The sequence below is a fragment of the Ursus arctos genome, unplaced genomic scaffold (genome assembly GCF_023065955.2).
Source record: "Ursus arctos isolate Adak ecotype North America unplaced genomic scaffold, UrsArc2.0 scaffold_14, whole genome shotgun sequence".
NCBI lineage: Eukaryota > Metazoa > Chordata > Mammalia > Carnivora > Ursidae > Ursus > Ursus arctos.
In genome coordinates this window covers 12,717,677-12,739,680 of record NW_026622808.1, presented here as the reverse complement: position 1 = coordinate 12,739,680, position 22,004 = coordinate 12,717,677, and the positions used below count along the sequence as shown (strand labels likewise).

Genomic DNA, 22,004 nt, shown 5'->3' with positions numbered 1-22,004 from the left:
CGTCTCTGGTAGAGAGGCGAGCGACCGCTGAGCCCGTCCGAGCCTCAGTTTCCCCGCTCACACCTCGCCTCTGCCTCTCGGGAGCCTCTGATGGGAGCTGAGCGGAAACCACAACTCCCGAGAGGCGCCGCGGCCAAGGCCACGCGAGAACTGCCGGGGCGAGAGTGGGCGGTTCCGTTCGCTCGGCTCTCGCGCAGCCAACCGGCGCCCTCGGAAGGCCCGGGCTGCCCTCGGCGCTGCCGCCCCCGAAGGTCTCTGGAGTCAGGCGTTCGCTGTCGACAGCCCCGCACGGGGCGGGGCGGGGGCTTGACCGGGGCTCGGCGCAGGCGCAGTCAGCGCGGGTCCTGCCGCGGGCTCAGGCGCGTTGACTGAAAGCGGCGGCGGCCATGGACGACGAGGAGGAGACGTACCGGCTGTGGAAGATCCGCAAGACCATCATGCAGGTGCGCCTGCGTGGCTGACGCGGGGAGGGCGGGCCTCGCCGCGCCGGGCGAGCCGGGCACGCGGCGGCTCGGGAGGGCGGAGCGGACGGGTCGGGAGGGGAGCCCGGCGGCCCCGGGGAGCGTCTCGGTCGAGCGGGAGGGAGGAGGCGGCAGACCCGCGTCCTTCCGCCCGGCCGTGCTCCCGAGGGGCTTCAGCTGTCCTCCGCGTGCCTGACACACAGCCCCAGAGCCGGGGGCGTGGGCGGAGCCCTGCCGCTCAGCCGGCCTGACCTGCCGTCTGGGGGTCTCCCCGTCCGGCGGCTGCTTCCCGGCCACCAGCTTTGAGTTACTCGGGCCGATCAGGACGACTAATAGCAGCAAGCTGGCTGAGCATCCGCTGCGTGCCACGCGGTTTAACCGCCCCGTGGGAGGGGACTCAAATCCTGCCGGGACTAAACCCAGGCAGCGGCTTGCAGCGTCTCTTTATCACTTTGCAAAGTTAGTGTAAGAGAGGCACCAAAACAGCTGTGCCTGTGGCTGACAGCGCCGGGGGCCCCGGGGGCTGTACGCCGAGAATCGGGCCAGGGGTCTCCTGGGGGAAGAGGGGTGGGCGCGGGGCTGAGCAGCAGCTCTGACCTCCCCTTTCTCCCTCTGGGTCCTCTTCGATCTGCCCCCTCGAAGAACCTTGACTTCTGAGTACTGGCTCGCAGCCTTTGTCCCGTTTCCCAACCAGAGTCTGCCCTGGCCTGCCCCCCAGCGCCCCTCCCACCCTGCTGCTTCCATGTGCCCCAGACCCCAGGGCCATAGCTCTGCCCCTGCTTCCCAATCACGGCCTGTCCCCGAAGCTCAGGATAAGATGACAACACGTGCATGACAGCTGGCTCTGTGCAGGAGCTCTCTTGGGGTGTGTCCTGGTCTTTGTCCTTACTTGCCCCTTCCTCTCTGACCTCTACATGCACCTGTCACACCAGGCCCTAAAAACCTGTGTCATTCTCCGTAGTGGCCTCATCCGACTTGAGCTCTTCCCGCCATCCCTCCTCTGCCCTGAGCTCACCTAGTTAGTTTTCTCTGCAGCTGTGTCACGACCGTGGCTACCTGGTGACCCAGGATGAGCTGGACCAGACACTGGAAGAGTTCAAGGCCCAGTTTGGGGACAAGCCGAGTGAGGGGCGGCCACGGCGCACAGACCTCACAGTGCTGGTGGCCCACAACGACGACCCCACTGACCAGATGTTCGTCTTCTTCCCAGGTGAGGGCCTTGCCGGTCCTGGTGGCTGTGTGTCTCCTAGGGATCACGGTTCTAGTAGAGCCATTCAAGGGCCTTCTCAGGGGTCAGCTCATAGCAGCTGCTTGCTGGGTGACCCAGTGTCTACACCTACCCTTTTATTCTGCCCAGTCTGGGAAGAAAGCTCCCCCTCCCCACTGAGGACGAGGCCATTGACCTCTGACTTGTCTGAGCACTTTTTCTGGTTCCTCCCTGTTTCTTCCTTGATGGTTTTCTCTGTCTAGCAGGATTATCACAGGCCTCCCCAGTGGGCCCGTAGTCCCTTCCTGACGTCAGACTCACCTGTGTCCTCTCTGACCCCACCTGACAGCCCGCCTTCCACTCCCGTGCTTCCCATTCCCCACAGCTCCTTCCTGTGCTGCTGCAGGGTTGTCGCCCTGTCCTGGGCCTGGTCCACCCCCTCAGCACACTCTTTCCTCCTTGCTCTGCCTGCTCAGCGTCCATCTGTCATCCTTGGAGACCGAGTTCGGGTGCCTCCTCTTCCAGGAGCCCTTCAAAGCCCCAGGTTGAGCGAAGAGCCCACCATGGGTGTCCCAGGACCCCTGTGCTTCTCTGTCTTGGCCCCTACTGCACTGAGGCAGCCTGATTGTAAAGCCCATAAAGGTTGGGAGGCCGTGTGTGTGGTGAGCACCCTGGGGGCCCAGGCCCCTGCCTAGAATCAAGGGTTAGAAAACATTGCAGGATGGACCCCGCCGGTACTTTTACAAAAAGCGCCCCCATGTGTGAGGCGTGTTTACCGGAAGGCTTGCTGCCTAATCACGTGACTCCCCGTGGAGCTCTCAGCCTCCTCGGAACCTGCCTGGTGGCAGGGCCTTCCCCGGAGTTGGACAGGGGGTGTCGTGTTCACGAACGGGCCCCAGGACAGGACTGAGTTTCCCACCGTGTTAGTCCACGCGGACTGCTGTAACAGAGCCCCGCAGACGGGCCTCTTCAGCAGCACTCTGATCCCCTCCCCGTGCTGGAGGCAGGATGTCTGAGACCAGGGTGTCGGCAGGGCTGGGTTCCCTGAGGCCTCGCTCCCGGCAGCCTGACAGCCGTCTCCATGTCCTCATGGGGTCGTCCCTCTGCATCTCTGTGTCCTCACATCTTAGAGGGCTGCCGGTTTTCCCGCTAAGGTCTACCCTAACGACTTTGTTTAGATTGAACCATCTCTTTAAAGACTTTGTTCTCGAGTACAGTCACATTCGAGGTACTAGGGGTTAGGACTCTAACACAAGGATTTTGGGGGACTCTGCCCCTGATGCTGCCTGTCAGGTGAGTGAGGGTCTGAGGAGATGTGCTGCGTGCACAGGAAGGCCTGCCTGGGAGCCCCTCACACGTCCTGGCGCTTGCTGACCTTCCGCTGGCTCTGAGGGTCCGGCAGGTCTTGCTGTGCAGGGATGGGACTGTCGTCCCTCAGGTCAGCTGACCATGTCCCTCTGGACACGCAGCCACCTCGGAGCCTGGACCAGGCAAACCGCTTCATCTGGGAGGTTCGCAGACCTCGGAGCCACTGAGGCACTACACCGTATGGACTCCCAGATCCTCGTTCCAGAGAGGGACCCGTTAGGTGGGGAGATGCAGGCCACCTTTCAGCTCCCCAGGAGATGTGGAGGAGAACCCACACCCTGGTTCCTGTTGGGCTCATGGGGAAACTGAGGCCCCAGAGAGAAGGGCCTGTTCCCGAGCGGCACTGGGACCCCTTGGCGAGGTAGAGCTAGGACGCAGGGACCCCCAGGGAAGAGGGGCCCTTGCAGTGTAGACCACCATGTGTTCTGTTCCCAGAGGAGCCGAAAGTGGGGATCAAGACTATCAAGGTGTACTGCCAGCGGATGCAGGAGGAGAATATCACCCGGGCCCTCATCGTGGTGCAGCAGGGCATGACCCCCTCCGCCAAGCAGGTGGGCCTGTGTGTGGTCCCCCTCCCCGGGCCCTGCTGACAGTCCTCACCCAGGGTGGGCATGCTGCCCGCCAGCCCCTGGTGGTGTCAGCCCCGTGTGCTGATGGGGCCTCGGGAGCTTGGGATCTGAGAAGGAGCGGCTTTCCTCCTTGGGCCTCCCAAAGCCAGCCCAGCATTGTCGTGGCTGATGCCCGCTAAGGAGAGAAGCCAGAACGGGGACGTGGCCCGTGTGGGTGCCCGTGTCCCTGAGTGGAGGTTGGTGTTTGGGATTGGTGGGCCAGCAAGCAGTCTTGTCCCTGTGCAGAGTTCTCACCGCCCCACTAGCACAGGGACATCCGAGGGAGCATTTTGTCAGATGTGACTGTTTGTGACACCAGGCTGAGGCCTTGGAACTGTGTCGGGGCAGGTGGGCCCTTCCTCCTCGAGAAGTCTCGCTGACCAGTAGTGGGATTTCCTGATTGTGACGCATGGCACCTACTGAGGTGTGAGAATAAACCCCCTTTGGCTGCCCGCCTGCCGTCAGCCTCTGGGGAAGAAATGGGTGGCGTCGTCCTGGCCCTTGGCTGTGTGTGAGGGTCGGCGTCTCTTCCAGTCTCTGGTTGACATGGCCCCCAAGTACATCCTGGAGCAGTTTCTGCAGCAGGAGCTACTCATTAACATCACGGAGCATGAGGTAGGGGCCTGAGTGTGAGGGCTGCTTAGGGATGGCAGAGATGTGGCCCCCGCCAGAGCGTAAGAGGGTTGTGGGGACACGTCCAGGTGCCAGCGCTCCCCGTTCTGGGGGAGAAGGTCTGCTGAAGGAAGCAGAGCAGGGGTCTCCGAGTGTGGCCCTGGGTGGGAAGCAGCAGCATCACCTGGGAACCTGCCAGGAGTCAGGAAGCTGGGGGGCGAGGTGGGGGATGGAATCTGTTTTCCCAGGAGTCCCAGTGTCCCCAGATTGTGCCCCACGGCCCGTCTGCATGAGCTGCAGGCTCTAGCCCCCATCCACATGTGGAGTCAGGAGCAAGGTGGGATTGTAGCCAGGACCTCTGTGATGTCCCTGGGCGCCCGGGTGGATGGTTCACGCCAAGGAAACAGGCCACGCTGCTCCCCTGTTGCACACGGGGGCACAGCGGGGTCTCTTGCACCCACGGAGACTCGGCTTTTCCTCTTGGCAGCTGGTCCCAGAGCACGTCGTCATGACCAAGGAGGAGGTGACAGAGCTGCTGGCCCGGTAGTATCCTTTTGCCCCCCGCCCTGGGCCCGTCTCCTCCCCTCCCACCCGCACGCCCCCACTCCCACCCCAGCCAGCGGAGCCTGGCTTTTTCCCTGACTGAGCTTCTCAGTAAACTGCGAGAGAACCAGCTGCCCAGGATCCAGGCCGGAGACCCAGTGGCACGCTACTTCGGGATAAAGCGAGGGCAGGTGAGGAGATCCACCCCAGCCCCCTTTAGAGCCGGGGCCGCCGTCACGCCGTCCTCACGCGGGCGCAGGGCCTGCTGTGCGGCCCCACGCCAGCCCTGCTCTCTCATGCCCACAGGTGGTGAAGATCATCCGGCCCAGCGAGACCGCGGGCAGATACATCACCTACCGGCTGGTGCAGTAGCCGCCCGGCTCGCGGGTGAGACGCGGCTCGTGGCTGGGGTGCGCGCTGTGGCCGCAGGGCCTGCGGGGTGTGGGGGCGGGACTCTCCCTGTTGGGTGCAGGAAGGGCCCGTCCGTCCCAGGAGTGAGCCCCGTCTTCCTGTCCCCCCCAGTCCTCTGTGTCACCTCCCCGGGGGGGGCTTGGAGGCAACCCCACTTCCCGTTCATCTGGTCTCGCCTCACACAACAGACGTGACACGTGGTCGTCCTTCCTTCCCTCTCCCGCCCTGCGGCCTGGAGACAGATGGGGCTGTGGCCACCCCACCCCCCAGGGACTGTACCACTGCTGCTCTGGACCCCGGGGTGGCCTCATCTGGATGCCAAGCCCCACCCTGGACCCTGCATAAGCGTGCCTCCGGAAGGGACAGGACGCCACAGGGAGGCCCGCGGCAGCTGGTGACCCACAGCAGTCCTGGCTCAAGTGTCTGGCCAGCCCCCACCACGGTGCTGTCGCCGGGCCCCACCAGGGTGGCCCCGAGGCTGGCTGTGAGCACACCCGGGGCCACAGGGAGGGAGTTGCTATTTGATGCCAGGTGTTTTAAAAATTAAACGTATTTGAGTAAATAACTGGCCCGTGTGGAGACGCAAGGCGGAATGGCAGGTTTGCAGCGAGTGGCCGCGCTTGAGGCTCTAGCCCCAGGCCCGCCCCCTCGTTCTGCGGCACCTGCTCCCCCTCCCCCCAGGGTGGCCACGTCCAGGCACATCCCCGTCCAGAGCCTGCGGTGGGGCGGGCAGCGTGGGGCAGGGCGGCGCTGCTAGTTGCTCTCGGCTCTCCTGGTGCTTTTCTTGCATCGAAGTTTGTGGTCAGGTTGCTCAGTTTCCCCGTTAGCGTCTGATTTCAGGAGGGCTTCCTGGCGTGGGTTAGAAGGTTTGCTCTTCTTTTTCTTCTGAGAACTGCGTTGTTGAGATCGAGTTCACGTGCCACGGCGTGTTCGCAGCACACCGCTCAGTGGCTTTTAAGTCCCGTCACTGTTAGAACTTGTCATCAGCTCAAAAACAGTCCCGTCCCCCTCAGTCCTCCCCCCCACTCCCCCCTCCCCCTGCCCCACGAGCCCCCTTCCCGTCCGTGGAGGAACCTGTTCTGGACGTGTCACACACATGGACTCACACGCCGTGGGGCCTTCTGTGTCTGGTTCCCTCCCTGAGCGTCGTGGGCTCGGGGTCTGTCTCCGGGCAGCGCGTGTGGGCGCCGTGCTCCTGCTGGCGGCCGAGTGTCGCTCCTGTGCGTGGGGGGACACGCTGTGTGTTATCTGTCCAGCGGCGGACACACACGCTGCTTACCCATTCAGCCTCCAGCAGACACCACGTCCGTCCGTGCTTGTCAGTGATTGGTGAATGATGCCGTGGGCGTTCGTGTCCGAGTTTTGCGTGGATGTGTGTTTTCGGTTTTTCTGGGCGCGTATGTAGCCATAGACTTGCTGGGTTGTGTGGAAACGGGTTACCGGGTGGAGAAACTGCCAGGCTCTTTGGCGCCGTGGTGGCCCTGAGTCACCTTCGCACGGCCTTGCCGGCACTCACTGCGGTCCGGCCTCCATGTGGGGTGAGGTGTGGCCTCGCGGTGCATGTGATTCCCTTCTCCCTGATGACTAACCACGTGCACTGTTGTCATGTGCTTAGAGGCCACGTGCCTGTTGCCTGTGGAGGGAGGTCCGCTCCGACCCCTTGCGTGCCGTGTAGTTGGGCTGCGCGCGTCCCCGTCGCTCCCGGCACACAGCCACAGGTGCGTGTACGTGTCTCTTACCACATACACGCTTGGCCGAGCTGTCCTCCGTGGTTTAGAGTTCTTTTTTTTTTTCTTTTTTAAGATTTTATTTATTTATTCTACAGAGATAGAGACAGCCAGCGAGAGAGGAACACAAGCAGGGGGAGTGGGAGAGGAAGAAGCAGGCTCATAGCAGAAGAGCCTGATGTGGGGCTCGATCCCAGATCGCCGGGATCACGCCCTGAGCCGAAGGCAGACGCTTAACCGCTGTGCCACCCAGGCGCCCCAATGGTTTAGAGTTCTTAAACACCCACTCATAAGTTTGGTGTGTTTACACGTGGCCTTCAATTCTGGGCTTGACTCCTGGGCCTTGTGTGACACAGGGTTGCACTTTCCCCTTGGACAGACCGGGGTCTCGATACTTTCTAGAATGGCTAGTGGGGCCTGCCGTGCGCGTGTACAGGCACGGGGCTGTTTCAGGGTCCTCTCCGATGGATCCATCCACGTGTTAAAAGTTAGACCTTATTTTCCCTCCCCCAAAATATCCATGCACTGTTCTCCAAAGTCAGCTTGGCCAAAATAAGCCAGACCCAGAAGGACAGACCCCACTGCCAGGAGGCCCCCAGAGGCGTCCCATCCACACAGACAGAGAGGAGCTGGTGGGAGCCAGGGCTGGGGCAGGGGGTGCGGAGTCCGTGCTTCCTGGGGACAGAGTCTCCGTGTGGGGAGACGGAATGTTCTGGAGACGGAGGGTGGGGTGGCTGCAGGGCGGGGTGAGCGTGCTTCATATCATGGGGCTGTGCACTTGGAGATAATAAATATTTTGTATATTTTAACCCAGTAAAAAAAAATTAACTGGTTTTTTTCCCCTCACGGGGTTTTGTGTTTTGTGTGTTTGTAAATACACGTGCGAAGCTGTGTCTGTTCCCTGTGTGTGCGAGAGCGCGTCTGACTCCAGAAGTCAGCCGCATGAGGAGCCTAGGGGCACGGCAGTGACTCGGCTGTTCTCGAACCTGGACTCGTAAACGAGCGTGAGAATTCATGAACTTTGCGTTTGGTTGGGTGTGCGTTGTCTGCGCGGCGGGTGCGAACATGTCCCGTCTCCACGGGCAGGACCGCGGACAGGTCAGCAGGCTTCCGGCCATCCGTCTGGTGCGGGGCCTTCTCTGTAGCCTCCCAGCAGCACCTGGCTTTCCTTTGGGAGTTCGTCCCTTTGCTGCATGGGGACCAGAGCCTGCCTCTGCCACTGAGCACAGCCTGTTCCCCAGGACTGGTTCGTGTTGGGCGGTTGCTCTGACACCTGCCTTAGGCCTTCTGGAAGAGGCGCCCCCTCCCTGCTATGGGGGGTTGAGGCAGGGGGCTCCCTGGGCATTCCCATGACCCCAGGCCCGTGATGTGCTGTGAGCCTGGGTCAGGCCTGGCCTGAAGTTGGCCCTGAATGAGTAAATTAGCAGGCCACCCGCGAACAGCGTTCAGAGCCCTTGGTTTACAAGCCTGGCCAGGCTTCCGGGGGCGGGGAGGCTTTTCAGGACACGTGCTATGTGATTAACTGCCATAAGTGGAAAGCCGCTGAATGCTGAACACAGTTAAAGAGTTCTATGCTGATTCTTGGGACCTTTTTAAAAGGTGTATTGGGTCAGCCAATTTTTTCTGTGAAGGGCTAGAAATAGGTATTTTCAGCTCTGGGCAAGATGGTCCCTGTTGTACTTCGGGCAGCGGGGGCTGCAGGCAGCACGTGCACGCGTGGGCATGGGCCGTGTGCCGTTAGCCAGCGTTGGGCCGCTGTTTGCTGGCTCGGTGACCTCCTTTTCCAGATCTTTCTTCGCTGCTGCAGGGGAGGGCCAGGCTAGCTGTTGCCAAGTGTTGTGTCTGGCTCTAAGGCTGCTTACTTGAGCCTGGGGTGTGCTGCAGGGTCTGGGGGTCCTCTCTCCCCAGACGTTTATGTCCTGATGGGTGTGAATTCCGTCTAGTTTTCCACAGCAAATGAGAAGTTGGGTCTTCCTGCTGCCGAACCGTCCGTGACCCTCCGAGATCAGTCTGGCGGGGGTGAGGGGCCAGTAAGAGGAATCGGGGAGGGTCCTCACCTGCTGCTGGCCGAGGGCTCCGGTGCTGCCCCCTGAGGCGGCCGCAGCTCTGAGGCTGTGGAGCGTAGGGAAGGTTCGCACTTCGGGTGCTTGGGCAGCGGCCGCATTTCCGGGGCTTCGTAGCCACGTCGGGTTGGTGCCCGCCCCCGACAGCCTGAGTGGACGGCATTTCTGCCCTCTGGAAGGTTCTGCCGAGCCGCACTGGGCTAGAAGCTTCCAGGAAGTGCTTCTTTGATACCTGTGTGTGCACGGCCAGCCTGGAAGGCACCTGACTGGGCTGTGGTGGCGTCTCTCTTCCCGAGAGAGCTCTCTGGCGAGGGACTGAGGAGGGGCTGTGGGCCTCTCTGCATTCCCCTCCCGCCGCCAGAGAAGATGGGCTCAGATTTCGAACTTTATTGTAAGCAAAATAAATGTGCATTTGAAAAACCTACATCGTGACCCAGGACAGACCTCACCACATGCCTACACCCCGCAGTGCCCGATGCTGCCCTTGGCCCCTGCCGTCTGGCTTCCAGCATGGCCTTCCGTGGTGGTGCAGTGGCCCACAGGGTGGCTGGCCCCGAGAGCAGGGCCACTTAGCGGGGGCGTACGTGGCTTCTCCGTTCACATGGCTCCTGGCACGCAGGCAGACATGGGGCAGGCCTCACCCCGTGCTCCTGGAAGCTTCTGGAAAAGGCAGCTGGCAGTGCCCCCAGCGCACTGGGCTTGGAGGAGGAGGCCTCACGGTGACTGGACATCCAGAGAGACACCCTCAGCTACTGGACCGGCCTGCCCAGGCCCAGCTAGACAAACTCTGGCTGCCTGTCCTGGCCCGAGCCTGCTTCGACGCGCCCACCGCGGAGCCTCATGGCGGGCAGCCGGACCTCGGCCACGTTGTTGCACTGGTTGGCATTGTACTCGGAAAGCTGCTGGGCCAGGCCCTCCCCATCCCCGGCCTCCCCGGCCGCGGCTCCCAGCCGCTCCTCACTGCCGCTGCGGCTGCCCTGGCCCTCCTCCACGCTGGCCTCACTGCCCTGCTTCTCCAGGAAACTGAGGTGGTGCGCGGCGCCCCTGTCCGCTGGGGACAGCAGGTCTGAGGCCTCCTCTACCTCGGAGTCAGAGTCGTTGGAGGCCACCCGGGATTCTGGGAGGTCAAGAAAGGCGGGGGTCGGGGGGAGACAGGACAGACAGACATGTCGTGACCAGGAGGGCCCTGGGGTCCACCGCCTGACATGCCCGGCTCCTGCCCCCGCCGCACCCTGCACCCCCCACCCCCGCGCAGCCAGAGGGGCAGCCTCCGCTCACGGAGCCGTTGCCGTGTGCAGGGGATGCCCTCTGGTGTCTACACAACACCTCAGAAAGCCGTCTCTGGGCTGGTATTTGCAACAGGTCAGACGAGCGAGCTCTCCATGAGAGACAAACCCACAGGCCACGTGGCGTCCAGGCACCTGACACGGCTCCGTGATGCCACATCACCCAGCAGCCTGCCCAGCTGTCCAGCCACTCACCTGGGCCCCCGTCCACAGCCTCCTCCTGCAGGGGGAAGGCATCCCCCACACTCGCCTCTGGGTAGGGCACCTGTACCACTGCCTCAGCCCGCTGTGCGTACACGCCATCCTGCAGGTGACGGAACAGGGCTCAGGGAGGGCCTGAGATTCTGGCCTATCCCCAGCTCTGTTCTTGGTTTCATAAATTGACTAAAAACTGAAGCCTAAAACTTGTTAGCACCTTGTGCAACTGTACATGTGATGACACCAGGTCCTGTGCTGTAAATGAGCTGTGCTTGTCCCATGGGGGCAGCAGGCTGAGGTCCGGTGTGGACCCCAGCATGTCCTGCCACCCCTGCACACCCCTGCGGACCCCAGGAGAGGGGTGACAGACCGTCCACAGGGACCAGATCATGAGAGTGAGATGCTGGGAAACCAGGCACGGAGAGCTCGTGGAAGTGAGAGCCGGCAGCACGTGAGCCCGAGCCTGAGGACGTGCTGGAGGCAGCGCAGAGATGGAGACAGCACAGAGATGGAGACGGATGGGGCTGGGCTCCCGAGGCTGGTGGAGGAGGCGTGGATCTCCCCCACCAGAGTTAAGCACCGCCCCCATCGGTTCTTTGCTTAAAAGATGCCTCTGAGGCCCCTCCTGACCACCCTGCTGAAACCAAGGCTCTCGGTGCCGGCCCCCTGTTCAGGCCCGCCACCACTCTCACCTGGCCCCCAGGCACGTCCTCGGGCTCCTCCTCGAAGATGAGGCCATAGTGGGCGATGAGGGTCTCCACGACGCGGGCCTGGTGGGGGTAGTCGACCAGGGAGGACAAGGACACCGTGGCCTCGGTGGGCCTTGGCCGCAGCAGTGTGGGTCCGAACACAATGCCCAGGTTCCCCGGAGTCATCTTGTTGTCCTGCTCCACCTCCACGATCCTAGCGGTCACGCGGACGCAGGAGCAGCCGTGAGTGGCCCCCAGGCTCCCCCGGGCCCCGCCAACCTGGCCCCCTGCCCGGCCGGCCCCCACCTGCGCAGATGCCGCAGCAAGTACTGCAGTGTGGCCCGGTTCTCGGGGGGCAGGTCCTGCAGGAGCTCCCGCAGCCGGCCTGCCATGGCTGTGGCCGCGGCCTCGCTCTCGGCAGCGTCCGGCCGGCCCCGGGACGCCGCCTTGGCCTCTGCCTCCGCCTTCAGACTGTCCTTGGCCAGTCCCACAAGCTCGTGGTAGAGGCGGAAGGAGATGATAGGTTCAGGCAGCTGCGGGTGACAGGTCGGTGGGGTCCGCGGCTGCAGCCCCGGCCTGGCGGCCCCTCCCCTGTCCTCGCCGGGCGCATGCTCGGCCCCGGCCCCCCGTCCCGCCCCACCTGCCGCAGGTAGAGTTTGAGGACGTTGCTGATGTCGTGGGGCGAGGCCTGTGACAGCTCCACCAGCTCCTTGCCGTTCTCGAACGCCTGGCACAACTTCTCCACGCGCGTCTTCACCCCGTTGACGCGGTAGATGCCCTGTGGGGTCCGCCGTCAGCCCGGGCCTGTGCCCCGCTGCGCCCCGCCGCCAACCCCCCCCCGGGACAGAGCCCCCCCGCACCCCCGTGGCGGTCACCTTGGTGTGCAGGGCCCGCTGCTCGATCTCGCAGACACATTTCTTGATGATGAAGGGCACGCCGTCGGGCGTGCTCTGGGCCGCTTGTGCGAAGTCCTGGCCAAAGAGCTGCAGGCGGCCTTGGAGCTTCTTGTGCCCACACTGGATGGCCAGCGTGTCCAGGCACTTCTTGTGGCAGGCCAGGCAGCACTGCGGCGGGCAGGCAGGCGCCGAGTGAGGGGCCCTCCAGCCCATGCCCTCCTCCTCCTGGAGCCCTCCTGACCAGCTCTCCCCTCTTGGCTGGGCGCCGCGCCTCTGCCTGCCCCCCCCCCCCGGCCTGGCTCCTCTGCTGGCCCGGCTGGCCCCCCTCCAGGCCTTGGCCCTGGAGCTGACCTCTGCCGGCTCACTCCCCCCCAGGGCGCTCTGGGTCTCCACATGTTCCCCTTGGCTCCCAGCTGAAGGGAGCCGGCTGAGCACATGTGCCCGGCCGTCCCAGCCCCACTCACCTCCTCGCACTCCGCGCCCTGGAAGTAGACGTAGCTGTTACACTCCCTGCACTTGGCCGGCGTGCGCAGCTTCCGCAGCCGGTGCGTGCGGGCCGCCTTGGACAGCCCCATGTTGCGGAAGGGCCCACTGGGCATGGCCACTGGCAGCTCGGGGGCCATGCCGTTGAGGTCAGCTGGGGGTGGGGCAGGTGGTCAGCCTCAGTGAGGCAGGTCAGGGCGGGCCCCACCGGCCGAGTCCAAAACCCCTCCCCGTGACGCCTGGCTTGGGGGCCCCTCACCCTGCTCGAAGGCTGACGCCCCTGCACTGCCCTCCTGGTCCACCAGCTCCTCGCTGGACGACATGGTGCCACTGGAGGACATCCGCTGCAACTTCTTCAAGTCCTCTGAGCAGGAAATGGGTCAGGCCACGGGTCAGCCGGACCCCCCCCAGGGCTGGCTCATGGCAGGTACACTCTCCCTAGCCCCGCCTGCACCGTGAGTCCCCCCCAGGCCCAGGCTGCTTTCTGCCCCCAGCTGCCAGACAGACAGGCCCCTTCACCTGAGCCAGGGCCGGGGTCCAGGACGCTCTCCGAGTCTGACATGGTAGTGGGCCACGACTTGTGCACCTGGTGTCCACGCCCACCTGCAGAAGGGGGTGTGTCCGGTGGGGGCTGAGGGGGCCTCAGGGAGGCCACGCCCCCTCACCCCCACCACCCCCGCCCCCGCCCAGCACTCACCCCTGCGCTCCTTGGCAAGCATGCCATCGCTGGGTCCGCCTTCCTCCTCTGGGCTGCCGGTAGCCTCTGCCCCCGTGGTGTCGCCGACGAGGCTCCCCTTCCGGGTGCGCATGACGGGGGACCTGGAGGGACAGGACAGGGGTCACCGAAGCATCGGCACGCCCAGCCCCATCTCGCGGTGGGGGAGACGCCCCACGCCCCCAGGCACGTGCAGGTGGCCGCACCAGGCGTTGGTGGAGACGTGGGGCTCAAAGTCGTAGCGCACGTTGGGCTCATCGTCCCGCTGCAGCTGGCCCACGTGGGAGGCGTACTGCTGCCCCGGGTCGTACAGTTTGCTGCTCTCACACAGCATCTGGAAGTGCACGGGCAGCGAGGCCGTCTGCATGTGCAACATCTGGTAGTAGGAGATGGTGGCCTGCGGCGGGCGGGGTGCTGCTCGTGAGCCACACCAGATGCTCGGCTGACCCCCCCCCCCCCCCCCCCCCGCTGGAGCACGGGCTCCGGACGCTGGGCGCGCACCGACTTGATGGTCTGGTCAGTCTGCCGGATGACCTCCTGGATCTGCCGCAGCACCGTCACCTTGGTGTCCTCCAGCTCCTGCTTCTGCGTCTTGGCGTCGGCCACACACGTCCGGTAGGTGGCCATGGCCTCCTCTGCCTAGAGGGGGCGAGGGGGTGCACAGAGCCCTCAGCCGGGTCCAGGCCCTCTGCCACCAGGCCCGCCGCAGAAACCCAGGCAGCAGTGGAGGCGGGGGAGCCGTTCCTGCAGGGTCCACCTCTGCCCCGTGTCCGGGGCCGCGGCCTCTGGGACCTGCCCTCCACGGGCCCCTCCCCGTCCGCGCTCACCTTGTTCTTGGCCTCCTCCTCCAGACGCCGCCGCTTGTCCAGGGTCTTGGAGGCGGCGGCCCCGGGCCCGGTAACCGCCTGCTCCTCCTCGGCCTTGGCCGCCAGGAAGCGAGCCTTGCCGTGGTCCTCACAGCGCTGCGTGTAGCCCTGCTTGGCCTTGCGCAGGTTGGACTCCGCCTCTTGCTGTGGGCACGGGGGTGAGGACGCCGGTCCAGAGCCGTCCTCGGCTGGGCCTGGTCCCCCGACCCACAGCCAGGCACCGCAGCGCCCACACGCACCCAGCCCACCGCCCGGCCCAAGAGCTGATGGCAGGAGACCAGGAGGGGACGCCTGCGTGGGACCCCGGGAGGATCCTTGCAGCCCCCCGAGCGGGAACCCAAGCTCGCAATCCGCCGAGGCCCACGCCCGCCCCCACCAGAGTGGCAGCCACGCTTCCGTCTCTCACTTCCCCTCGTACGCAGGAGAACGGTGAGGCCGCCCCGGCAGGAAGCCAGGCACCCTCAGGCTCGGCAGGAAGAGCGCTCTGTCAGAAACCCAGTGGGCCTTCTGGGGGCCACACCGTGCAGCCTACACATCAGAGGCTTGAACGTCAACGAGCTTGTACAAATACCAGGAGAAGCCGTGCGGCATATGTAAAAACAGTCTCGGTGTGGGGAGGCCTTAAACGCATGACACAAAAGACAGCTGACCCTCACAGGCTTCTGCCCAGAAAAACAGACTGAAGGTAAAATCAGAAGTCAAAACAAGCCAGGTGTGGGGGGTGGTCTGTAGCTCCCATCAGCAAGGGTGGAGTTCTCTACCACGTCAAGAGCCCTGGCAAATCAACAAGAAATAGACCCCCATCCAATCCAAAGTGAGCGAAGGACAGGCAGTGAGCGTTCGGGGGAAGAAAGCAGCGGTGGCTCAGGAGAGGCTCGCAGCCTCTCACCCCCCAGCCAGCGCGCTCTGGCGCCCACCGGAGACAAAGGTCCTGTCACTCGTCCGACAGCTGGGCCCAAGCGGTCACAGCACTGGTGTCCGAAACACCAACAGCCCAGCAATGACCAGAATGTCCACCAGTAGGATCTAGTGAAACCAGCCAAGCGGCCTCTACAGCTGTGACAGGGACGGGACGCGGCTTGCGGAAGGGGGTGTCAAAGGCCAGGAGCAGAAGGGTGAGCCCTTGCGGAGGGCACAGAAGGGGAGGCGCGTTTGCTGGCGGCGCTGGAAGGAGCTGGGGGTGGATGCTGCAGGCCCTGTTAGCAGAGCTGAAAAGCAAGCAAGGATACTAGTAGCTTCGGGAAAGTCAAACAGAACTGTGGGAAAGGGAAACGCGGAGGAACCCGGCGTGCTCCAGACCTGGGAGAGCCTCAGACTCCCGCCAGCCCGACCCGCTCTGGACTCCTGCCTGCACAGCCGGCAGTGGCGGGCCTGCTCCCGCTTGTGGCACCACGGCCAGCCCCGTGCGGGCGCAGGAGGCCACACCGCCAGCCTCCTCTTGCCACTCCCCGCCCCGCCCCCACTGGCGGGCGTACCAGCTTCCTCTGGGCGCGGTGCCACGACTCCTTAATCTCCTTCCTGCGCTTCTCATGCTCAAGCCGCCTCAGGTTCAGGGGCTGGGGGGACAAGGTGTGAGCAGGCGGAGGCCCCGGCGCAGCCCCGCCCCACTGAACCCCACCCACCGTCTGCCTGCCCGCCCGCGCACCTGCATGAGGGTCTGGGTCTGCAGCGTGCTCACTGCCTGCACCATGCAGTGGCCAAACTCCAGGTCCTGCTCCAGCGCCAGGGAGTAGATGGACAGGAGGGGCATGTGGGGCTGTGGGGGGAAGGGCGGCAGTCACAGGGGCGGGCGGGGTGGGGGGGGCACATGGCCTCCCCACCCCAGCCTCCCCGGCTCCCTCCACTGCCGTCAGCATCCCCAGCGCAGGTGGGAGACCCCTTCCCTCTGCCCGCCCCCCCCCCCCCCCCCGGCCCGGGCCCCCACCTCCTGCAGGAAGCTCTGTCTGCAGTTGTGCACGATCTTCTGCAGGCCTTTGGCAAAGTCCATCTCTGCAGGGGAAGCGGTGTGAGCGCAGGGCCGCGGGGGCGGGCCCCCACCACAGCCCACCTGGCCGCCCTTACCCAGCGCTGTCCGCTTCTCCAGGTAGCCGATGAGGTCCTTCATGTACCTGGCCATGTTCTTGGCATACTGCAGTGCCGCGTCCACGCCCCCCTCACAGCGCTGCAGGAGCATGTCCACCTCCTCGGGGGCCAGGCAGCCTGCGGGCCATCCGCTTAGCCCGGCCCAGCGCCCCCAGCCCTGCCCCCCGCCCTCGGCCCCCCCCACGAGCACGGCCCTTCTGCAGCTCAGGGGACGCTCACCCGCCTCGCAGTCGTCCGTGCTGGGGGCGGCGCCCTCACTGCCGGGGCCGTACAGGTTCTCCATGGTCTGTGCCCCAGAGACACGGGGGAGTCTGCCGCGTGCTGGGCTCTGTTGGATGCCCGCCCCGCAGGAGACCGCCACCGCCCCCCACCCTGGACGGACACAGGCGTGCCCCCCCACCGCGCCAGCCTGGCCCCGTGCAGCATCCAGGCCACCCCTGCTCACCTGGCTGGGGTCCCCAGGGGGCACTGACAGGAGAGTGCTGCTGTCCACCTCCCCCATGAGGAACTCGGACACACTGCAGGGCAGAGCAGGGTCAGCATCAGGAGACACACAGGCCCTGCGCCCCCAGCCCCGCTCGTAGGCCCCGCGGTGCTCACGTGTTGCTGAAGGAGACAGCAATGGTCTCCAGGGCCTTCTCAAACTCCTGCTTGTCGGACTCATTGTTGCACTCATAATGGAAGCCTGGTGGGCAGAGACAAGGATGAGGGGGCTTGGCCCACGCCGGGACGTGACCACCCTCCCCCCCCCCCCCCCCGTAACTAAGTGAAGGGAGCCCTTAGCCCAGGGGCAGCACGAGAGCATCTGTGCTTCATCAGATTGTTATGCACCCTTCGAAACACACTTCAAATGTCCCTTCCTCCAGGAAGCCCTCCCGGGACCCCAGAGTCACCACGGCCCTGCCTGGGGCCAGCGGACCTCTGATCTTGGCGATGAGGGAGCCGGCAGCAGTGAGTGTCTCCACGGTGTTCAGCAGCGGGTACTTGCTGATGACCTGGCGCATCACGCGGAGGGTCTCACCCAGGTACTCATGGGCCAGGGGCCGGCGGGCCTCGAGGAGGTCTGCGGGGCAGAGCAGGTGTGAGCAGGGAGGAAGCACCCGGCCCCAGGGAAAGCCCGCTTGCCGCCTCCTCAGAGCTCCCGACCCCAGTGGGGAGACAGGCAGAGGTGGGGAGGGCAGCTGCCGGAAGCTCACTGTGGGACCCCAGGAGAGGCACAGGCCTCTCTGGGCTGCTGGCCAGGTCCGCGAAGGCCAGACCAAGGGTTAGGCAGTCCCTTCTGCTCAGGACACCGTTTGTGTCCTTCCAGAGAGCAAACTGCTTGTCCTTCAAGATGCAGTCCTGGTGCCCTCCTCCTCCATGCAGCCCTCCAGGCCCCATTCCTGCCACAACCTCTCAGGACTGCTCAAGGTTCTGCCAGCCGCCAACCCTCCCTCCAGCCATTATGTACTCTCCTCTCATTTTGCAGATGGGGAAACTGAGGCACAGAGAGGGGAAGTCATTTCTCAAGGATGATGAAGCTTTTCCGTCTACACTGGCTCTGAAGGCATGAGAACTCCAGACAGGAGGACCCTGCCTGGCCTTGTCTTGAGGGCAGTGGGGGGTCATTGAAGGTGCTAGAGCAAAGCAGGGTCAAGGTCAGGTCTGTGTCCTCGAATGTGGCCTTAAATGGCCTCCACACACAGTTGGTTTTTTTTCCTAAGATTTTATGTCTAAGTGACCTCCACACCCAGTGTGGGGCTCCAGCCCACAAGCCTGAGATGCAGCGTTGCGTGCCCCGATGGAGCGCCGGGTGCCCCGCCACAGACAGTCTTCGTTAGAAAAAGGCGGTGCGAGCAGGCGATGCGGGGTGCACGAAACACACCCCGTCTGGTGGAGACGAGACCGTAGGGATGCGTGGAAGGGAAGGACCGACTGCAGACGGGGACGCGGTGGGGGGACTGGTGTCCTCTGACTCCTGCCTGATAGACGACGCTGCCCTTTTCAGCTTTCAGCACTGAGGACCCCCACTGAAGGTCCCCACCGGGGAGAGTTCCGCCCGGCCCCTCAGGCTCCGGCGCCATCCAGGGAAGGCTGGGCCACGCCCCTTCCCAGGCCGTCCTTCTGCGCCTACCTGACCCTGACCCGCGCAGCCCAGGTGCTCCCAGCCGGGTGGGGGGGCCCTGCAGTGTCCCCCACCTTGGGCCTCCCTGTTCTTGCAACCGTCACCATGTGCCGAGAACGTCTGCTACAACCAGCTACCCTGCAGGCCCCGTGACGGCCCGTTTCACAGATGTGACACCTGAGGCTCGGGGGAGGAGGCCCAGCAGAGGAAGCGCCAGACTCAACCCACATCCTCTCTTCCAGGTGGCCCAAAGAGGGTGGAAGGGTGCCCTGCTCTGTCCGAGCTCCCGGAGGACGCCCTCAGGCTCAGCCCCGCCCAGGCCTGGCCTCCAAGGAAGCGCAGGGATCGGAAAGGAACTGAGATTAGAGAGTTTCCCCAGGAAGCCGCTCTGGCCTGGACCAGATAACCCTGGGGGGCTCCCACCTCCCACCCAGCAGGGGCCAGGCCTCAGAGAGGCCACTAGGAGGCTGAGGTCAAACCCCAGCTCTGGCCCCTCCTTGGCCAGGAGAGCCGGGGATCAGGGCCCCATGAGGGGCCTCTGATTCCTGATGTCCTGGTGTGCGGAGCAGACGCCTGACGGGAGCAGGGCCAAGCGCGGGGCAGGGTCCTGGCACTGCGGTTTCTGGGAGGAGTGGGCAGCGGCCGCAGGCTGCGCACGACGTGCCAGGGACAAACAGGAAGCAGATGAAAATAACTCGGCAGGAAGCTGGGCTGTCAGCGCCGCATGGAGGAGAAAACGGAACCGCCATCCCAACAGGCCACTCGCCTGCGGCTCACATGCCGGTCCTGCCCCTTGTCCCTCCTGGATCCCTCACCGGCCAGGCCTTAGCCCCACTCCGGGCCGCATGGCTCCAGCGTGCCCCGCATCTGCTCTAGCATGCTCTGTGGCTGCCCATGGCCCTCAGGAGAGCAGTTGGGGTCCCTCAGCCCGCAGTTCTCAACGCCTTCAGCTTCACGCACTTCCTACACCAGTGGCGCCCCAAAACTTGTTCTCCCAAACGCACCTCCGGGTTATGTCTCTGAGCCTGTACTCGTGATGTCCCTGGGCCTCAGCGCCTTTCTCTGCTCGTGGCCTCTGAACTCCTACTCAACCCTCAGGGCCCTGGCCGCAGTGACATCGCCTTCGGAGCCTGCCTGGGCCCCTCCCTCCATCCCGCCTTGACCCTGCAGGGTCTGAGATGGCTGTGTCTGGTTTGCCTTCCACCCGGGCCTCGGGGTCCCTGCCGCGTCTCACCGTCACTCAGGACACACTCCTTGAGCTTCTCAAGGACCTTGGCAAAGCGAGCCACGTCAGTCAGCAGGTGGGAGATGTCCTCCACGGTGTCGGGGCAAGGGCCCTCAATGGGAAGCTCGGCAGGGCTGGCTGCGGCCAGTGGGCTGCGGTGGCCCCGGCTCAGCGTCCAGGAACTGGCCCCAGACAGCGGGAAGCCAGCAGCACTGGCGTGGCGGCTCAGGCTGGTGGGCCGTTTGAGGGTGCCCGTGGCCTTGGCATTTGAGGCTGCGCTTGGTGGCTCCAGGGTGGGTCCAAGGGACACTGCATCAGCCCCCTCTTTCCTGGACAGCTCCTGGGAGGGTGGGGCGAGCTGGTGACCAGGTGTTCCAGCCCAGGCACTGCCTCAATTTCCCCAGAAACGAAGTGGGGGCTTTGGAGGGTCTTCGGCCTGACCCCACAGGGATCAGAGGTCAGAGGGCCGAGATTTGGTGCCCTGCCCCGCCCACACCTGTTACCCAACATCCTCTTCCCCAGAGCTTTCACAAACAACGGTCTCTGCCCAAACCACAGCCAGGGGTGGGGCCTGTGAGGGCGCGGGGGAGGGGCACCCCACTTCCTGGTGGAGTAGGGAGGTCCAGAGGGGTCCTCAGCCCTTGTAGCCCCCTCCAGGCAGCTGCAGACACCCCTACTCCCTGGTAAAGACATTTCTGTCGATTCCCATACCCCTAAGAGCCCTGCAGACGCCCAAGTTCCACAGACACCCCCGAACCTGGTAGCCCTCCAGACCCCAGAGATGCCCCCCAGGCCCTACACCCAAGGGTCCTGTTCTGGGCCCTGCTGCCCTATAACCCTTCGGCCCCCTGGCCGCCCTAGAGCTCTCACCTCCCACGGCACCGCTGCCCCCAGATTCCCTGACCACCGCCCTGTGGTCCCAGACCCAATGCCGCCCCCACCCTGGCACCCTCCCGCCTCCTGCCTCGGACCCACAGCCAGCCCTGGTCGACAGGGTAGGATGCAGTGATCAGCCCAAAGGGCTCCTACCGTGAGCTGAACGCCAGGGTCCCGGCCTGTCCTGCGTGGCCCATGCAGTCCAGCCCGGTAGGGGCTGTAGCTGGTGTGAGCCCCCCGCCGCCGGCCCAGCATGGAGCCGCTGGGCCCTGGGCCCCCAGCACTGGGCGCACCCCTGTGCGCTTGCCGCCTGGGTGTTTCTCCAAGGTCCCCGCCCGCTCTGCACTCCCCAGAGAGGCTCACTCACCCCCAAGGGCTGTGGGCTGGGGCTTCCCGCCCGGTTCTTTTTCGAGATGGAAGGGGTTTTCATGAGTTCCCGCTTCTTCCTGGAGAACATGGTGGGGCCCGGGGCCAGATGCCCAAGACGGGCGGGCTGGGGTCTGGCAGGCTGGGGGTCTCAAGGCTGCAGCTCTCAATAGTGGCTGCTTCAGGCCCACATTGTCTGGCCTCCCCCCTCCCCAGCTGTCAGGCCCACGTGACAGGCCCGGCCCTCATTGGCGGGCCCTCCCCCCCCCACAGGAAAAGGCCTCCGGAGGGAGGCAGTGCCGGTGACTGGTGACGCAGACCTGCCCCCCACCCTCCCGGGCCTCAGCCTGCCCCTCCACACAGTGGGCTTGAAGGTGGGGTCCCAGGTCCCACCCCCAGCTTCGGCTCTCAGGAGCTCTGCGCATGTGCTGGCTCTGGCTCCCTGGCACATGGAGAGGGGGACACGGCTTCAGAGTGCAGGGGTGCAGACCCTCAGTCAGACACGCCCAGATGCCGCTGAGTGCACGACGGCGTGCAGGGACCCGGACAGGTGCGCAAACGTCAGGAAGCTCGCCCATGAAACCGACAAGCCAGAGCTGCTCTCTGACCCTGGGCATGGACACCTGCTATCCAGCACCCCCCCCGCCGTCCTCCCTTCTCTGGAGAGCTGGTGGCACCCCAGCCCTGACCCTGCAGTCCAGGGACACACACGGAGCAGAGGCATGCCAAGTGGAGATCATGCCTGTGGCCCCCACTCTGCAGCAAGCTGGGGCCTCCACGGTGCACAGGGACCCCTGCCTCCTTTTCCCCTCCCCTCACAACCACCTCTTCTCTTAGAGCCCCCTCTTCCCCATTCTTCTCCTTACTTCTGGAGTCCCACCCCCAAACCAGACCCCTCTACCCTCCCTAACGCCGCCCCCCACTGACCTCTGCTGGGAGGGGCGGATCTCCGCGGCACAGGGCCTGCAGACCACAGCCCCGGGTGCCAAAGCCGGCTCTCCAGGCCCGGGTCCATCCCCAAACCCAGCTGAGAAGGCCCTTGAGGATCCTTTGCTCATTGCTCTGGGGCCTGGTTTCAGGGGGTGAGGGCTGGCTGGAAGTTTCTGGCCTGGTCAGGAGGCCTGGGGTCTGGGCTACCCCCGCAGGGCTCCTCCAAGCCACCCAGAACATTCCCAAGCCTTGACCTCATGCCCACTTCATGACCAGGCACTCATAGGG

General features: G+C 64.6%; 2 protein-coding genes across 8 annotated transcripts; one reads left to right on the top strand and one right to left on the bottom strand.

The window, feature by feature from the left end:
- The first annotated feature begins 240 nt into the window (after nucleotides 1-240).
- POLR2E (RNA polymerase II, I and III subunit E) lies at nucleotides 241-5,772 on the top strand. Of its 3 annotated transcripts, none has more exons than XM_026480874.4 (8): nucleotides 241-443; nucleotides 1,497-1,671; nucleotides 3,472-3,587; nucleotides 4,179-4,259; nucleotides 4,744-4,802; nucleotides 4,912-4,990; nucleotides 5,106-5,186; nucleotides 5,453-5,772. In XM_026480874.4, the coding sequence occupies exons 1-7, from the start codon at nucleotides 387-389 to the stop codon at nucleotides 5,169-5,171; spliced, it is 633 nt and encodes a 210-aa protein (XP_026336659.1). In that variant the 5' UTR covers nucleotides 241-386; the 3' UTR covers nucleotides 5,172-5,186; nucleotides 5,453-5,772. The 3 variants fall into 3 exon arrangements, with proteins under 3 accessions (XP_026336659.1, XP_026336658.1, XP_026336657.1); XM_026480873.4 differs by having other exon boundaries at nucleotides 296-443; nucleotides 5,399-5,772; XM_026480872.4 differs by lacking the exon at nucleotides 5,453-5,772 and adding an exon at nucleotides 5,322-5,388 and having other exon boundaries at nucleotides 296-443.
- A 2,047-nt stretch (nucleotides 5,773-7,819) lies between these two features.
- On the bottom strand, nucleotides 7,820-21,971 carry ARHGAP45 (Rho GTPase activating protein 45). 5 transcript variants are annotated; one of them, XM_057311405.1, is made up of 23 exons: nucleotides 21,714-21,971; nucleotides 19,554-19,884; nucleotides 17,135-17,278; nucleotides 16,816-16,900; nucleotides 16,661-16,733; nucleotides 16,435-16,501; nucleotides 16,195-16,332; nucleotides 16,058-16,122; nucleotides 15,779-15,889; nucleotides 15,609-15,689; nucleotides 14,095-14,277; nucleotides 13,769-13,906; nucleotides 13,474-13,664; nucleotides 13,250-13,371; nucleotides 13,072-13,155; nucleotides 12,812-12,916; nucleotides 12,534-12,706; nucleotides 12,049-12,237; nucleotides 11,814-11,951; nucleotides 11,480-11,706; nucleotides 11,177-11,387; nucleotides 10,482-10,590; nucleotides 7,820-10,117 (listed from the first exon to the last, which is right to left on the bottom strand). In XM_057311405.1, exons 1-23 carry the CDS (start codon nucleotides 21,954-21,956, stop codon nucleotides 9,777-9,779), a joined length of 3,549 nt encoding a protein of 1,182 aa, XP_057167388.1. In that variant the 5' UTR covers nucleotides 21,957-21,971; the 3' UTR covers nucleotides 7,820-9,776. The 5 variants fall into 5 exon arrangements, with proteins under 5 accessions (XP_057167388.1, XP_026336652.2, XP_026336654.2 ...); XM_026480867.4 differs by lacking the exon at nucleotides 21,714-21,971 and adding an exon at nucleotides 20,574-20,760; XM_026480869.4 differs by lacking the exon at nucleotides 21,714-21,971 and adding an exon at nucleotides 20,788-20,985 and having other exon boundaries at nucleotides 7,821-10,117.
- Nucleotides 21,972-22,004: the final 33 nt, after the last annotated feature.

What these genes read in the sequence shown, in the direction of transcription:
- ARHGAP45 (XM_057311405.1), bottom strand. Translation starts at nt 21,956, where the DNA reads ATGTTCTGGGTGGCTTGGAGGAGCCCTGCGGGGGTAGCCCAGACCCCA. An exon ending in GCTGTCTCCTTCAGCAACAC is followed by an intron (nt 16,734 to 16,815) that starts GTGAGCACCGCG and finishes TCTGCCCTGCAG; the next exon opens with TGTGTCCGAGTTCCTCATGG. An exon ending in GGACCCCGGCCCTGGCTCAG is followed by an intron (nt 12,917 to 13,071) that starts GTGAAGGGGCCT and finishes TTTCCTGCTCAG; the next exon opens with AGGACTTGAAGAAGTTGCAG.
- POLR2E (XM_026480874.4), top strand. Translation starts at nt 387, where the DNA reads ATGGACGACGAGGAGGAGACGTACCGGCTGTGGAAGATCCGCAAGACC. An exon ending in TCCGCAAGACCATCATGCAG is followed by an intron (nt 444 to 1,496) that starts GTGCGCCTGCGT and finishes TTTTCTCTGCAG; the next exon opens with CTGTGTCACGACCGTGGCTA. An exon ending in GATGTTCGTCTTCTTCCCAG is followed by an intron (nt 1,672 to 3,471) that starts GTGAGGGCCTTG and finishes TTCTGTTCCCAG; the next exon opens with AGGAGCCGAAAGTGGGGATC.